The 17,569-nt window shown below is 31.7% G+C and overlaps 1 protein-coding gene and 1 pseudogene across 1 annotated transcript; one reads left to right on the top strand and one right to left on the bottom strand.

The window, feature by feature from the left end:
• Positions 1-2,584: 2,584 nt before the first annotated feature.
• LOC120135225 (rhomboid-like protein 11, chloroplastic) lies at positions 2,585-4,341 on the bottom strand. Its single transcript, XM_039151539.1, has 7 exons — positions 4,126-4,341; positions 3,777-3,901; positions 3,584-3,669; positions 3,441-3,481; positions 3,160-3,326; positions 3,004-3,066; positions 2,585-2,907 (listed from the first exon to the last, which is right to left on the bottom strand). The coding sequence occupies exons 1-7, from the start codon at positions 4,334-4,336 to the stop codon at positions 2,758-2,760; spliced, it is 843 nt and encodes a 280-aa protein (XP_039007470.1). The 5' UTR covers positions 4,337-4,341; the 3' UTR covers positions 2,585-2,757.
• A 9,319-nt stretch (positions 4,342-13,660) lies between these two features.
• Positions 13,661-17,438, top strand: LOC120136208 (annotated as a pseudogene).
• The last annotated feature ends 131 nt before the right edge of the window (positions 17,439-17,569 follow it).

Below are 17,569 nucleotides of genomic sequence, written 5' to 3'. Positions count from 1 at the left end.
TGGCAGTGTTCTTTCTCAATTTTTCCAGAATCTTCATTCCATCAGTCTTAAGGAGGTTAGGAGTACTTACTTGAGCATTCTCTGAAATGGTTTGCTCTTGTTCCTCGATGTCCACTAGATTTTCCCATTAAATCAATTTGCTAAGCCCACTTATATTATCATTTTGTTGTAGTCGTGAACCAACTTTTATGGTTTCAGAAATGGATGGAATTGCATCAAATGCTCTTATTGGCAGTTTATCAAACACTTGATACCCATCATTTGTATCTTCTATTACCACATGTAACATCTGCTTAATTTCAGGGCTGTTTTGGACTTGCTCCTCCGTCCTCCCTGTCAAAATCCCCAATATCTACTCCATGTAACTTTGAGTCATTGTCATCCTAGCTTCCAGTTTACTGATCGGATTATCCTATTCTTACCACCATTTAGGAGGTTTTATACCATCCGTTGCTTGCGTCACCAGAGTTGTAAGTTCTGCAATCTGCTGCTGGATTGAAGAAAGATTAGGAGTTTCGACCATGGTTTGATATTTTTTAGCAATGAACAAGTTGTCAGGAAGAGTGGCTATGATACCAATTGTTATGTCACTGTGATAAAAGAAGAATAATCGAAGGAAATGTAGATTAAAGAAGAGAAGAAAAGGGATTCAAGAAAACTGAGAATTCTTTCATTCATTTCATAAGCCTTCAATGCTCTACAAGCAGGTAATTTATTTAGTTACACTTGTAGTACTGCGAATCTAGCTATGTCAACTGGCATTTACAATAACAGACTCATAACATATTGGTTTTGTTTCATTTCTTCTCTTCAGCAGGTATTGGGCCATCTGGTCTGGCCCTTTCCAGCGTTACTTGGGTCTTCCCAGCCTGCTCTAGCTCCAGCTCTTTGGGTAATATCCTCACCTGACCATCACATTTTCTAATTCCCAATTTACAATTTATAATCCCTAACCATTTCTTTGATTTCCCCAATTCCTTCGCTTCACTTATGAACCCTTTGTTTTGTTCTTCTCCTTCATTTGTGACAGTATGGTGGGGATAACTAAGATTTTTGTGCAGAAGGTGGTGACAATGGAAAGAGGAGGAAAGCGCATGCAAAGAGATAGTCTGATGATGATATGAAGAAGAAGATGATAATGTGGCACTAAGGGAGAGAGATCCACTTCATGCAGAATTGTGCTACTGATCTTTGGGACCGTCGCTCTCTCAAAACCATCACCTTTCCAATCACATGCACATTCTCATTCCAAAGGCGTTTTACAGGGTCCAACATCATGAACTTTTTCTTTCTTGATGATTCAAAACCCAGCCAGCATGGGGAAAGCTCCTTTGCACTGTAATCTCAAACACCTTATAATTAATAGTTGAAGAAGCTAGCTTGCTTTTCCTTTTCCTACCACTCTCTCTCATACTGATCCATCAGTACAGATTTTTGTTGTGTTCTTCTTTATGTCAGTCTCCAAGGTTTCTTTCTCCACGTCAGTGATATACATACATATATATATATATATATATATATATAATGTGCTTGGTGAAAGCAAAGCATCAAAACCCACTCGTCCACTTTCCTCCCTCCAATTTGCACTTTTTCTAAAGATGAGAGTATTGGGTGTAACTAGGTTTCTTCTCCAGGTATTGCTCTATTTTTCTTCTTCAAACAAGTAAAACTCATTCAAACCCCCCCCCCCCAAGTCAAATACTGCTCCATTTGCTTTCATGTTTCTTGTTACTTTTCATTATTCAAGCATGCGCACCAAATAATAATATAGATTTCCATAAAGATCAGAGCTTAAGAATAAAGAAAAAAATACTGCAAAGTCCTTTTGTATTTGTATTTGGACAATGACTCGCCATATTTTTCTTCTTTTGTATAGATTGCAAGAAAGAAGGCATCACAACAAAACAAAAGTATGTAGCATTGCAGGTGCTTCAGTTGTTAATGGATATTGATAAATTTCTTTACATAGAAAGGGAAAATTAAACTAATCTGATGAATTATTTCTATCCAACTTTGAAAGCGTTAACTTAGCCAATGACGATGCAGGAAGGATACGAAATGATGATCGGTGGAGGATCTTCAAAATAAATAAAAAATATATTGAGAAATTGAATATAAGCCCATTAAAGCATAACCGAAGGCCTTTAGTGGAATTGTCTCTGTAAATGGGCTCAGAGAAAATGCCATTGTTGGACTCTCCCGCTGGCGTCTTTGGTTGTCAAAACTTGAACCAAAGAAAATGGTATTTATGATTACTATCATTTAGATTGGCTCTCCATGTTCCTTGTCTTGAAAGGGAAAAGGAACTGGAAGCTTTGGAAAGAGAAGGAACAAACTCAGGCTATGCGTTCGATGAGGACGAACTTAGACTTGTAGGTTAGGAAATGAAAATTTTCATGATAAGCGATGACATTCCCCATCTAAATGTCTTGTTTGCTGTTTCTGCAGTTGAAATGTGATTCTTCTGAGGTTTTGTTGTTTCTTTTGGGGAACCCAGAACCCCATTTTCGGTATTCTTTGTCACGTTTAACATTGAAAAATTACAATTAAGAAATGCTAATTGATTCATTTCTCTCAGACATACGTATGGGAAGCATTCAAAATTCACAGAACCATTCGTTTTTTTCTTCTCAACAAAGCAATCATGTACACAAGTGTTTAATCACCATTCCATCATGATTTAAGCCGCAATGCATAAATATAATTATATAAATTCTTAAGAAACTCAACCTCTCTTTTTTCGAGAATCTGAACGTTCTATATCAAGAGGTTGAGAAGGAATTTGCTGAGAAGCCATACTAGAAGAACACCAACCAGAGCACCAGAAAGATGTGCAATGTGATTAACACTTTGCAAGGCATAGGAAGATCCAGTCAGGCCAGTTGAAGCTTGGGCTGCTTCCATCACCTGCCCCAAAATCATACATCACATTAGGAGATTGTTGATTCATTACAATCTTTCAAACAACATAACATAAACTACCGTCAAATCAAAATTTCAGACCCTCTCGATAACAAATTGGCCCAATATAAGAACTTCAAGGATCTTCCTCCAGTCCCAGGACATCTACAAGCAAAAGGGGTCAAGTCATTTTCATTTGTTCCAGTATAGAAGTATTCGTTCGCATGGTTCTATACAAGTATGGAGAATTTAGCATACCTTTACAAGGACACTGATTGCAAATAAACCGAAAACAGCACCTGAAGCCCCAACAGAAACTGCATTTCTTGGTAAAACCAACCATGAAACAATGTTAGCTCCGGCACCTGTAAAAATGTAAGAAAGCCACAATCCGAAATTTCCTTCCTCTTCTTCGACTAGTTTCCCTGTTTTACAAATAAGGACACGATCAATCACACTCCCAAAATCAATTCAATTCAAACCGTGTACTCGCACAAAGATTGCAAGCATTTTTCAAGTCGAAAAGAGAAAATGATTACCAAAAATGTACAAGAAGAAAAGGTTGCTCGAAAGATGCTTCCTGAACAAGACGATAAGCGGAATGATGAACATGTAAATGCAAAGGCAATCACATTAAATACCTGCAATTCATTTATATCTCAGCGGTATATGTAGAACTTACCAGTTAGCGTGACAAAACGTTGACGTTATAAATTGGTACCAAGCAGGCCAATTATGGTATAAATATAAGGATTGAATACCCTGAACCTGTTGGAAGGGAAACTTCGGAGCTAAGAAGATTGACTGAAAACTTCATTTTTCAGTATAAAAAAATATAATTATTTATAATCAATAGAAATAAAAAGAAATAATACGTGAAACAAGTGATCAGCTACATATATTCCAAGATTAAGAAGTATAATCCAAAACACTCCATTGACACCCTTCTCGGGTTTTCGTCTATCTCCTGGCTTTCCAAGTTCTAGATCCGAAATAATATCTGAAAAGAACATTGGCTGATAAATTATTCCTTTCTCAAGACACCAACGTTTATATCAGCAGTTGCACATTAAATGCTCGGGAAAATGCCGAGCAGGCAGAGTTCGTTCAAAAGTCAGCACGGAAATGATTTTTCATATAGAAAAGGAAAACATTAATTCAAATACGTTTTTAATTACAAATATAGATTTTCATAGAAAATAGATTTCACGAAGTAAAAGTAACCTGAGCCCTTCATCCTGCATACCAAACGAGGTTTAACGGCCGGAAGAAAATGAAGATGATAAGCCTTGACGGGTTCATTGAGTGCAGGACAAGTGGGGAAACAACGAATTCTGGAAAGTTTAGGGGGATGAGAAGAAGAGGCCAAAGACATTAACGTGCATGGATACGGCTTCGGCGCCATGAACTGTTGTTGAAGCTGAAACCGCCCCATTTCTTTTAAAATATGTCGTTGAATAGAATAGCTTTTCATTGTTTACTTAAAAAGGATTTAAGAATCGAAACAGATCAAATGGGCTTTTTCGTTTGATTTGGACCTTAATCTGCATAGAATATAAAGGCCCAAGGAGAAGGATCATCGCTTTGATTAAGTGGTGGGTTAATGGAGTTGTTGTCCGGTGATTGACTATGATGATCGGTAAATAATCATTTCCTAGAGCGACCAAGATGGTATTCAATCTACTTTGATTTTAATCGGGATAATATTTTATCTTATTTCATCATTTGAGTTCGTTATACAAAGTCAAATGATTTACTTTTATATTCTATTTATATATTGAGTAAATTACATAATTGATCATTTTTGCTTTAAGTTTTATATATTTTTCCTATCAAATTCAAAAAACATAATATTTGATCACTTTCATTTTTATTTAATTTAGATGTGATTAAAGAAGGTTAATTGCCGTTAGACTTTTACGGATTTTAACGTGACCCAATAAATATATAAAATTAAAAAGGGTAAAGTAGACAAATGGGCACTAATCACCTGACATGGATGACTATACGAACCAAACCTAAGCCCTTCTCTTTTGATTCTTGCCTCTTGGTTTCTGTATTTAGGATTTGATTTTAGCATGTTTTGTTCCCTTGATTTCCTTTAGTTCAAGGCAGCTTATAGTTAGGTTCTATTGATTACTTTTAAACTTTTTCAGGTAAAAGATAGCCATTACTAGAATGTGAATGAGATTTTTCACTGATGTTTATGACTTATTTAGCATCTCTCTTATCACTCAATTGCTTGGTCGTATTTACTACCATGTTGAAGGGGCCCCGAAGCCTGAAAACTTTGCCTCCTAATGTAGCAGCTGACGTTACTGGTACAACCTTTGTTGGAACTTTAGCTAGTCAGCTCTTCTATGGTTGGCTTGGTGATAAATCAGGTCGAAAAAAGGTTTACGGACTCACCCTGATGCTCATGGTGATCTGTTCCGTTGCCTTTGGACATTCTTTTGGAAAGTCTCCGACCGGTGTTATGACAACGCTTTGTTTCTTCAGGTTTTGGCTCGATTTCGGTATCAGTGACGACTATCCCTTGTCGGCCAACATCATGTCCAAATATGCAAACAAGAAGACTCGTGGAGGCGTGGAGCGTTTATCTCTGTGTTTGCAATGCAGGAATTTGGGATTTTTACAAATGGGATCCTTGCAGTATCCTCTTGGTTCGGTCATGCGTATAAGGTGGGGTTCCGCATTGGTTCGGACCATTCTTGGATGTATATTGTAAAATGATATCGATTAATTTGTTAATTTTGAAACATCGGTAAGGAAAAATGAAAATTTATTCTAATATTAGTGGTCATTTTTTCCCTTTTTAATTTTATATATTCCTTGTATCATTACAGCATTATGTTAAAAGTCTAACGACAGTTAACCTCAGTGACCACATATTAATTAAATAAAAATTAAAGTGACCAAATATTGTGTTTTTTAATTCATGTAAAAAAAATGTACAAAACTTAAACAAAAGTGATCAATAATGTAGTTTACCCTTAAATATTTTATCCATCCTACCTAAATCTAAAGATAAAAGGTTAATTTAAATATTGTATTTAAATTCAAATGTTTAGTTTTATATTTTAAATTTTACAAGATAATAAAAAAATTCAAATATTTTATTAATTTAAAAATCCAACGTAGATTCCTCTTAAATCTGAATAGATAAAAGATTAATTTAAACATTGTATTTAAATTCAAACATTGCATTTAAAGGTTGCAAATATTCAATTCATTATCACCATTATTTTTTTAAGCAACCAGAATAATTTTATTAAAATAATAGAAAAACACACGAGTTTTAGATTAATTAATATTTTTAAACCTACCTAATATGCTTTTATCAAAATCCGAAAAGAAATGTTGAATTGGATCCAACGGGGTGCAAGTAATCATCTCAATTTTTAGTAACTGAACTTTACTTCTCTCCTATTTTTATCACTAAACTTTAAAAGTTTTTAATTTTCTCACTAATTAATACATTAAGTTTTTTTGTCACTAAATTTTATTATCTCTCCTATTTTAGTCACTCATTTATTAAATAGTTAATAACATTAAAAACGATGTCATTTTAAAAAATAACCAAAATGGAGTCATTTTTCATATATATAACAGTCAATTTTAACTCCATTAATTATTTAACGACTGAGTAATAAAAAAATCAATTGTATTAAGTTCAGTAAAAAAATTAAAATATTTTAAAGTATATTGAAAAAAATAAGATAAAGAGTAAAGTTTTACTATATTTGTAATTTATTCTTTAATTAATTAATAAACAAGTTGCTAAAAGTACTTGCAGCAGTAGTAGGCAAAACTTAGACCGCTTCCACTGGCAGTGTCATGAACTGGCAACGTCCTTCAACCAGTACTGCTAATTTCTGAACCCTGATAAATCGCACATGCGAACCAGTACTTCTAAATCTTGACAGAAATAAATATTTATTCATTAGGTTTAATACAAAAATAAGTAATTAAATAATATTTTAAATACGTTTTAGTATTTAAAATTTTTTTATTAAAAATAATATTTTACTATTTTTTCAGTTATATTTTAAGGTGTTCATCATTATATTTTTTAATATTTTAAATTTACTTATATAAAAACTCAAATTTTTAATGCAATAAAAACTAAAATATCTCATTTCAATCTCCATTACTAACGGTCGACGGTCATTTATGGCTACCATCGTCGTCGAATACTTGGATTTTAATTGGAATTGCACGGTGGTTCGATGGTGGTGGTTGTGTGGCTTATGGATGCTGGGATCGACCGGAATCGATGAAAAATATTGATTGTGGCTTAAATCCGACAAACCTTTGAATGTTTATCTATGGCAAACAGTGATACTTTACAATGAAAGATCAATGGGAGTTTGGTAGGGGGTCGACGCCGGTGTCGATAAAGGTGATAGTAATAATCACGGAAGACCAACCGACTACCGTGGAAAGAGAAAATAGAAAGGGGAAAGAAAAGAGAATGGGAGAGTTGATGCGGGGCTGTGGGGTTTTTTTAATAAAAAATATTTTTATTTTTATTTTTTTAAATAAATTTTTTAAAATTATCAGAACGTAACACTTGTCAATTAACGGTCAAATTTAACGACTATCACTATCCAGACACTTAAAAAATCTTTGATGAAAATGTTAGGAATTTATTTTTTAAGAAAATTTATTTAGATATTAAAATATTTTTCGAGACAAAATTTAATTATTTATTTTTATATTAAGCCTATTCATTATCATCGTCGTGGTCGCTCCAAGAGCTGCTGCACATTTATTTAGTAAGGTATAAAGTGAGAATAATAAAAGTAATTATTATAGTGTTAATTAGCGTTTTGGTTCGTGATCTTAATTCATATAATGTCGGTCGAGCATCTCCAGGCACTACAAATGTTCTTGGCTTCTGCTTCTTCTTTTTTTAAGTATGAACAGGAATTATAATAGTCAGAAAGCTTAAACCTTTTTCCAAGAAAGACCAAACATGCCTTTTATTTATTTTCCCTTAAAATATGTTCGTTTGTTTTTACGTTATGTTAAATGGGTAGAAATTTCACGTGCCAAACGTGTTTAACATTATTGAAATATTGAGTAAACACATCTACTTTATTCATCAAGTTGTTCATTTATATTATACCATATTTAGTTTATAAATTTTAGATCTAATAGGAGCACTCTCCTTCCTAGAGTTCTCACTTTTTCCTCTCTAAATAATATTAAGATTATATTTAAAATTTATAAAATAAAATTATCAAAATATTAATAATTAATTAATTTAATGAAATGATGTATTAAGTTTTTCGATTAAGAACTTTAAGTTTTGATATTTATAAATGAAATAAATAGAGTTGAGAGGATCACTCCATAAAAAATCTTTATAATATTTTATCTAAATATCTATCGATAAATCAAATATAAATTATTAAATTAAAAAAAATATTGTCGAAACAATATTGTAAATGGTAAAGCAATGAAAACAATGTATTGTTTTAAAGAACATTTCTTTGTGTTTATATGAAGTTTAATCGATATTAAAATATTTTTTCAATTTTTTAAAGTTTATTGATTTTAACAGTTAAAAATATAATAATATTTTATTTTTTATGATTGTCGTGAAAATTTAAATATATGCCTGATTTGTTCATGACTATTGTATGTGTTTTGAAGATTATACTCCATTCATTTGAATGACATATAAATACTTTATGATTATGTCACTGAAAACTATTTATAGGATGGTAATTGTTTCATGTCATAATTATTGTTTTATTTTTTTCATTCAATGTAAATATTTTTATTTTGCGTTATTATATATTTTTATTCTTTTCATTTATTACAACGAGTCAACGAAGTTAAGATGACAAATATTTTAAATTGTTAAAATTATATTTTTTATCATTACATTAAAAAATTAATTAATAAATTGAAAATAATGACTAAATTTTGAAGGTTGGAAACTCTAAAGACTATAGCATATTAATAATATATAAACCATCATTAGAGCCTTTATTAAATAAAAGTAAATATATGGATAGAGTTTACGATACTCAAGTGAAAGTATCTTGGCGTTCTAAACGCAGATAAATAATATTTAGATTTTATTTTTAAAATTTATATTTAATGTTTAATGTTTAATTTAAGTTTTCATTTTATATTTCGTTGTTAAAAAATTAACGACACTGATGATGTGAAATTTATATTACAAGACAAATGAATATCTTAAAAGAGAAAAGTAATTCTACATTACCAGTGTTATTGAGTTTTTAATGATAGTACCAAATTAAAATATAAACTAAAATTTAAGGTTGATTTTTTAAACAAAATAAAGTTTAAGTTTTAAAATAGAACGATATAAATTAGGTATTAAATGTATAATTTATTTTAAATTATATTATCCAAAAAAACTAGAGGCAAATAAATTACAAAATGTATGGAGTGGACGTAAAATCAACAGGTCATTTCGAAAGCGACTGGTAAAATTGTAATTAAAATAATTGGATTCCCCTTCCTCCGTGGGATCTAATCGATATGTGCAATAAAACAAAAGCCTTGTGTCAATAATTATAATTGCATTCACATTCGTACTGTCGGTGGTCTGATAAGTACGCCCAATTTTAGAATGTTTGATCTCCCAACTCCATTCACTTAACACGTCACATTATTTCTGTCTTGCACGTTTGTCTTATCAATTACTTGTATTATCTGCATTTTATATTTTAATATATTTAACATTTATATTCCAAAAATAAATATACACTGATAGAAATTAAACAGTATAATATATTGTTATTTACTTTTACAAGTAATGACTAGAGATGATAATTGGATAGATAGAAATATTCTCTCTTATACTTATTTTCGTAAAAAAAATCATATCTATCTTATGATTTGTTGTGAATATAAAACTCAAAACTATATATCTCGTAATATGTGAGATTAAATCAATCTTAATTCTATATGAAATTGTAAACTAATCAAGTTGAACTTAAATATTATTGATTTACTCGGATTCGATAAGTTTAAAGTCAAGCTCAATTCAAAAAGTGAAAATCCACATGAACAATGAGCCTTTAGTTTTAGAAGTAAAAATCCAGTCTTAAGAGGTAGGTTTGATTTTACTTTATATATATATATGTATTGTTTAAATATGAATATTAATAATGAATTAATTTAATGATATGAGATATTAGATTTTTCAAGTAATATTAGAAATTTAAATATTAATATTATAAATAAAATAAAATAAAATAAATTTTTTGTTTATATTAATTTATTAATATATAAAATAATGATGATTAACTAATTTTTCAAAAAAATATTATTATATAAATGTATTATAAAATTCATATTAATAGAAAAATCTAAATTAAATCTTATTTGAAAATGAGACTCGGATTCTGAAGTTGATGACGAGTTATTTGAAATTCCTAATATCGGTTTGGTGAAGGACTTCCCCATGCCGCGTGCCATTGCCATTCACATTCGACGAAGTTTGACTGGTTGGCCTATCTAGCTTTTTCTATATTTTGTTGGTTTTCAAGTCTAATTAATTAATTAAGCGTGGTCACTATTCATACACTACGAAATTAATAGTTAAATTTACAAATCATTATCGTTGTTTAATTAATTAATTCACCAACTGAAATAATTGGACATTGTCGTCACTCATCTGAGTTCATTATGAAACCTCTCTCAATTTGATTAATTTATTTCTAGTTGTTCAACAACTATTAGCTAATAGCTATAAACTTTTGTCAAGGAGGGTTTTTCTCTTGTATCTCTGCCTGTTGCATAACCTATATTTACGATTTTTTAAATATAATTTTATTAATTAAATTTATCTTTCCTACTCATAAATATAATATATTTAATCATTATATCCAGCTCATCAATTTCGTGATTAGTATCAAACATGCAAAAGGTCTTTCTTTCTTATTTTATTAATTAAATTTCCACTCTTATAATAAGTATATTCCCTATGAATGTTTGAAGAATGTTCTTAATTTGTGATTGAACTTTTAACGCAAACCCTTATTAGAATATTCAAAAGCAATTCTTTAGTTTCATGCTTTGCTTTATCGTGCCATCAACGTATGTACTAATTTTTTGACAAACAACAAAATATATTAGTAGCCACACATTTTTTTGAATAGTGGTAAAATCGCACGCGATCTCACGTGCAAAAAGGCTTCGAATCACGTTACCAGCAGTATTGTTAGTTGGGTTCTATGGACTATACATAATTCATTTGACTTTATTGTTTAATTAAATACAATATGCAAGGGTTGTTGCAAGAAGTCAATAATTAAATGTATTTAGTCCTTTAATTTAATTTGTAATCATTTCATTTTTTTTTATTTTCAGTCAATATGGAAGCATACTGCATTTTAATCAACTGATGTATAATATATACATTTGATACACATAGCAATATATACAATAAATTAAATCTAAATGAATAATCTGGATTTTATTTTTACCAAAAAATATTCTGACTTTGATACTTTCAAACATAAAAGAATAATGAAACCTTGGAATTAAATTTCTGAGTCATAACACAGTCAGATCCAATTGTTTTTGGCTATAAAGTAGTGCCTTGTTTGTCCATTCATTTAACAGACAAGAAGCTGTAGTATCTGTTTAGATAAGTCAAATCAATGCACTGCCGACGTGTGGCCCTAATAATAAATACGTACACGTACCTATCTCCTCTTTTTGCTTAAAATTGTATCCATTTACTTTTTACTGGTGAGTTGATCTGCTGGAAAGTGATAGTCATTGAATACGAATAGAATTTGAGGCATTGGCTCTTACGCTTTATAGAGAAAACCGAAGAAGGGATTTAATCCCACCTGTAAAATAGACAACCACCAATAATCCATATTTGCATGAAAAATTAAATCCATAATAATCTAATCTTGTCGCTATAATTACAGAACATGTGAACAGTGGTATAATGATAAGTCATAGTTTGGAAAAAATTATCACAGATTGACAACGACACAATGAGCATGCATCGAGGGTTTGGCATTTTTTAATGAATCATATATGGGCTATTACATTAAAAAAATGTAAATTTATTATAAAATAATTACTATAAAATAGTGCTTATAAATAAATCATTCGATATCCGAGCACATGCCATATTACTTATTTCACCTTGAGAGTAACTCTTCACAACGAAACTAAAATATATTAAGCATTTATCGAAATTAATCTTTTAACATGATTACACTTTCGTACTCTAACAATTTGACGTAAATTTTCAGTACCAGTAATGGAGACATTTGCAAACGCTATACAGTCGTCCTTAAAAAATAAATGGTTGATTGTTCCCTATAATGATTTCAGATCTGTTAACCTTATTAAGAAGATTGCATAAATCTTCAGCATACGAAAGAAACGAATATGGGCTAAGTGAATCCTTGTCGTAGTCCAAATATTTTTAGTGTTGTCTTTAATATATTGGGGTATTGCAATTTTCATTCTCAACGTATACAATTCTATCTTTATCTAATCAACAGATACCACATGTTACTAAGGATGCAGACAAAGAAGATTCCATGTGCCATAGCTTCACATTGGCCGGGCCCCTCTTTCTTTTAATCTTAGCCGGGTCGTTTTGCCCATTTATATTGAATCTGTAGCCTTCAACTTGCTCCCTTGTGAACAAAAAGAAAATGTTACAGTGTAAATAAAGAGAAAATTTTATATAAAAAATTGTTTCACAACAGTTATAATATTTTAGAGAGTCACAAATTAGATTTGAATGTAATTAATAAAACAATGATTATAAACAGTGAATTTAATATTTTTATTAGTTAAATATTAAATTTTTAAGTATTTGAACATAAATTTTTGTATTTTTTTATTCAATGATTAGAATTAAGATTTTCAGATGTGATTATTGTTTGAATCATATTTGCATTAACACATATCTCCCGCACATAAACACATATTTCATTTTTAAATAAAATAAATCTATTTTATTCTGATTTATTTTTTCATTTAATTTAATTACTATCCAAAAGTAATAAACAAATACAAATAATTTTCATGAAATGATTTGTTTACTCAAAATATAATGATTTTTGATAAACCATGTTCATTTAAAAATAACTTAACCAATAACAAGGTGTTGTTGTTCTTTTGGAACGGAACATTAAATCTCTTAAATTAGATTAGATGTTCAAATCTTGATATTTATAAATGCAATAAATTGGGTTGAGATTTGGACGGGTTGTCCCATGTTACATCTCTACCCTATTCAATTCAGATTAATTAATTAATAGATCAAATATAGATATAATTATATAAAAAAGAAGTTTACCAAACATTATAAATTTTATTTTATTTCTAAACAATTTTTATGTATCCCTATTTTTTTTATTAATTTAAGATAAATACAATGCATTATTAATTTAAAAATAATTTTTAATCATTTAATGTTAAACGTTCACATCTTTAATATCTCTGGTAATAGAATCCGAAACCAGAGGAATATCCACTGTTACTTTAATCATAAACATTTAGCTTAGCCAAAATAATAGAATGTAAAAGTAAAGTGTTAGGTGAGTGGGTAAGGCCAGATTAGAGGAGATGGATACGGAGGTCCACCCGTATGGCGAATGGGCAGACAGAGTCAACCCACCCAACCTAATCATAAACAAACAGCGCCCGCACAAAGAGATATTAAGTTATAAACGTGAAACCTCTCAGTTTTATTTCCTGGTATTATATAATCTGAATGTGCACTAGAGTAAAAGACATTCTCCCTTTTCGCATCTTCACAGAGAAAAGCAGAGACGAGAGACGTCTTTTGGGTTTTTTTTTTTGCCTTTTCAGGGAAACCGGAAGCCATCTGTTGTCGTTTTGAAAACTAACGGTGTAAAGGGAGAGATTTTGATTCGAAAAAAAGTTTCTTATTCGTTATAAAAAGAAAATTCTAGAGCGAAGCAGTTTTCACTAAGGAAAAAAAAAGATGGTGCAGTTTGGGGTAAAATGGAGTGTTTTGAGATCGGTACTGTTGAATTTCATCAATTTTGGTATAGCTTTCATGCTAGTTTCGGCTGAGAGAAGCTTGAAACATGGACAAACCGTCAAGGAATCTGAAACAATCAATGGTTATTTTCTCAAAGCTATTAATTTCTTGTGGAAATCTGACGAGTCAGGTTATCGCCATGTTTGGCCAGTAAGTATAACTATTCAGTCTATTTCCTTTTTCCTTTGTATCACAAAACCCTTTTTTTTCATTTTAAAATCTATCACCTTAATTTGTAGTGTTTCATATTATAAGTTTTCTAATTCTTATTTCTGGGTATAGGAAATGGAATTTAATTGGCAAATTGTAGTGGGGAGTATAATTGGATTCTTTGGAGCAGCTTTTGGAAGTGTAGGTGGAGTTGGTGGAGGAGGCATTTTTGTTCCTATGCTTAGCCTTATTGTTGGGTTTGATGCAAAATCAGCCACAGCTATTTCCAAATGTAAGCCTTCTATTTTTTTTATTTGCTCTTTGCAAAGATATATATGAACACGGTTGAACTGACGAGATTTTGGCATTAGGAGATGTACAAAAGATGGTGAAATTTTCATGAAGCTAATAATGAATAAAAAAGGAAAAAGACTTCCTACGTCCTAGTATTTCCTTTTAATTAACCCTTTTCTGATCTGGTTGATTTGTTCTTGAGCTAAATGGGAATTTGCTATAAATTTATTAAAAGATTTGTTGTTGAGTGAGAACTTTGATTTAAGGAAGAGAGAAATTTACTCGTCTTGTTCAGTGTGGACCCATACTTCTGTAATCGAAAACTGCGCTTACTGTGTGCTTGTAAGCCAACTTTTGGAATTTCCTGACCAATACAAACAAGAGAAATTGACAGGTTCATTTTGAAGCATCTAAAAAAATGTACTAGTTCTAATTGCGTCAATTTAATAATTTTAAATGCTATTAAGAAATAATTATGAATGATTCTGTTATAATATAAATGAGTTAACGCATTCTGTGTTTTTGGAATTTTCCTAGGTATGATCATGGGTGCAGCAGCTTCAACTGTTTATTACAATCTTAAGCTCAGACATCCTACAATCGATATGCCTATCATTGATTATGATTTGACTCTTCTTATCCAGCCAATGCTCATGATGGGAATTAGCATTGGAGTCACTTTTAATGTCATATTTGCAGATTGGATGGTCACTGTTTTACTTATTATTCTCTTATAGGTAATGGTTTGCTGATCGATTGTTGCATTCGCCACACAATTTATTCTTGTAGAACAATCTCTTAATTTCTATTCATTGCATGGTTTGCAGGAACATCAACAAAGGCATTCTTCAAGGGTGTTGAAACATGGAAAAAGGAAACCATACTGAAAAAAGTAATTTATTAACTCAGCCTCACACTGATGTGTTGAAAATTTCGAATACTTTAAATAATTTCTTTTCATTTTCATCAATGAGCAACCAAAAGATTTCAAGGATGTTTGTTTTCAAAGTATCATAACTGCTGACAACTTACAGATAATTTCATTCAGAATGTTGTGCGGCCTTTGCTGCTTAATCTAATAAAAGCAGTGGAGAAATGTGTAGTGTGTCTATGTTATTAAAATTAATTGCTAACTGAAAGCTGCTTGTCATGGATTTCAGGAGGCTACCAGGCGTTCAGCATCAAATGGTCAGTTTCCTTTAATTGGTTCCTAAGATCATTCAGATCCTTTCCTCATGCTTTTCCTTCTGACTTGAACTCATGGACTGATCATTTGATTTCAGATACTGATAATGGAGATGTGGAATACAAGCCTCTTCCTAGCGGCCCAAACAATGATCCTCCTAAGGACAACTCAGATAAAGAAGTAGGTTAACAGCAATCTGCTGTTATTTTAATAAGTTTCAAATTTTCTCAAAACTAATAATACAATAATAGCAGGTCCCTGTCTGGGAGAATGTGTATTGGAAAGAACTTGCACTCCTTTGTTTTGTTTGGGTTGCATTCCTTGTACTGCAGATTACCAAGGTTATGTTTCCTCTGCCTTTTCTATCAAAAGTTCTGAGGGCTTTTGGCACCCATAAGCCATATATATATTGTTCAAGTACTTACAGAATATGAATCATTGAGGTGTAACTGATAAACACGACTTTTGGCAACAGAATAGTACATCCACTTGTTCGGTATCGTACTGGGTGTTGAACTTGCTGCAGGTATATTCCTATCTTCTTTCAACCCTATTGCCTCTTTCCATTGCTGAATGGGATGATTAAATGATTTAATGTGTCCTTTTGTTGTTCAGATCCCAGTTTCATTTGGTGTATCTCTATATGAGGCAGTTAGTCTCTATAAAGGACATAGGATAATTTCATCCAAGGGAGATCAAGGCACAAATTTCCGGGTGCTCCAGCTTGTTACCTACTGTACATTTGGAGTATTAGCTGGAGTTGTTGGTGGTCTACTCGGCCTAGGTGGAGGATTTATCATGGGCCCACTATTCTTGGAGCTGGGTGTCCCTCCTCAAGTGGGTCTCTGTTTCCTTCTTTTCTGTAGTATGAAGTTATAACTTTGAAGTTTATCCTTCATACATAAATTGGAATAATGGTAACATGAAAGGATGATCAGTTCTTATCATGACTTTGAAGATTATCCATTGCTTGTTATTTCTAATCTTTTGGCTTCTTACTTGCAGGTATCAAGTGCGACTGCTACCTTTGCCATGACTTTCTCCTCGTCCATGTCGGTTGTAGAATATTACCTTTTGAAACGTTTTCCGGTACCTTATGGTAAGTTGGTAACTGAACAACACGATAATATTTTTTTGATGTATCTTCTCATTCTTTGGAAATTGATTGAATGGAACACGGAAACCTGAAGGGATGTGGTGGGGGTAGGGGATGGTGTGGTCATTAATCTTGCCTCTACTTGAGGTTGAGGATATTGTTGTTCCACATTTTTCTGGAAGTTGCATATTCCTTACTTTCTTATGCAGCTCTTTACTTCACTGCGGTGGCTACCTTTGCTGCCTTGATCGGGCAACACATTGTCCGAAGGATGATAATATTATTGGAAGGGCATCTTTGATCATCTTCATTCTAGCATCCACAATATTTGTTAGTGCAATATCACTAGGTGAGCTCCGATGTTCGAATTGATTCGTCTAAACACTTATATTTTTCTTGCTTTGAACTTGTCAAAAACACAATTGTTGGGTTGTTTTGCTAGGTGGAGTTGGCATATCAAACATGATTGGGAAGATTGAGCGGCATGAGTACATGGGATTCGAAAATCTCTGCAAGTATGAAAGCTGATATGTCAGGTTTTCTTTTCTCGCTCAATTGAACCCTCTAATCCCTCTGTAAATTTAGCCTAGTCTTTTGTTGTCCAAAGACAACAAAAGCTGCCTTCTGTTTGTTCCACCTGTTCCGTTTTGGGGGTAAAGAGGGTCAATTATTTCAATTTTTACTCAATTTTCACCGTCCGTGCTACGTTTTAGTGACAATCTTTAGAATCTTTTATTGTTGGTATGATGAATGGAATTGTAGCTTTATGTTGTTTATTGTGGCGTCATCATCGTACCCAAAGCACGACAGGGATAAGAGAATTGTGATACAAAAGACACGGATACACAAATTGCAAGTTAAGTTCACCTAACAAATCTTTGTGGATGAGGCTTGATTCCCAGTTTTA

The sequence above is a fragment of the Hibiscus syriacus genome, unplaced genomic scaffold, assembly GCF_006381635.1.
Source record: "Hibiscus syriacus cultivar Baekdansim isolate YM2019G1 unplaced genomic scaffold, ASM638163v2 tig00001825_pilon, whole genome shotgun sequence".
Taxonomy (NCBI): Eukaryota; Viridiplantae; Streptophyta; class Magnoliopsida; order Malvales; family Malvaceae; genus Hibiscus; species Hibiscus syriacus.
The sequence above is the reverse complement of the archived record's forward strand: the minus strand, read 5'-3'. Positions and strand labels throughout refer to the sequence as shown.

Coding starts and splice junctions, on each gene's coding strand:
- LOC120135225 (XM_039151539.1), bottom strand. CDS start 4,336: ATGGGGCGGTTTCAGCTTCAACAACAGTTCATGGCGCCGAAGCCGTAT. Junction 3,327..3,440: donor TTTCTTCTTGTACATTTTTG/GTAATCATTTTC, acceptor TTTGTAAAACAG/GGAAACTAGTCGAAGAAGAG. Junction 3,067..3,159: donor CAATCAGTGTCCTTGTAAAG/GTATGCTAAATT, acceptor TTTTGCTTGTAG/ATGTCCTGGGACTGGAGGAA.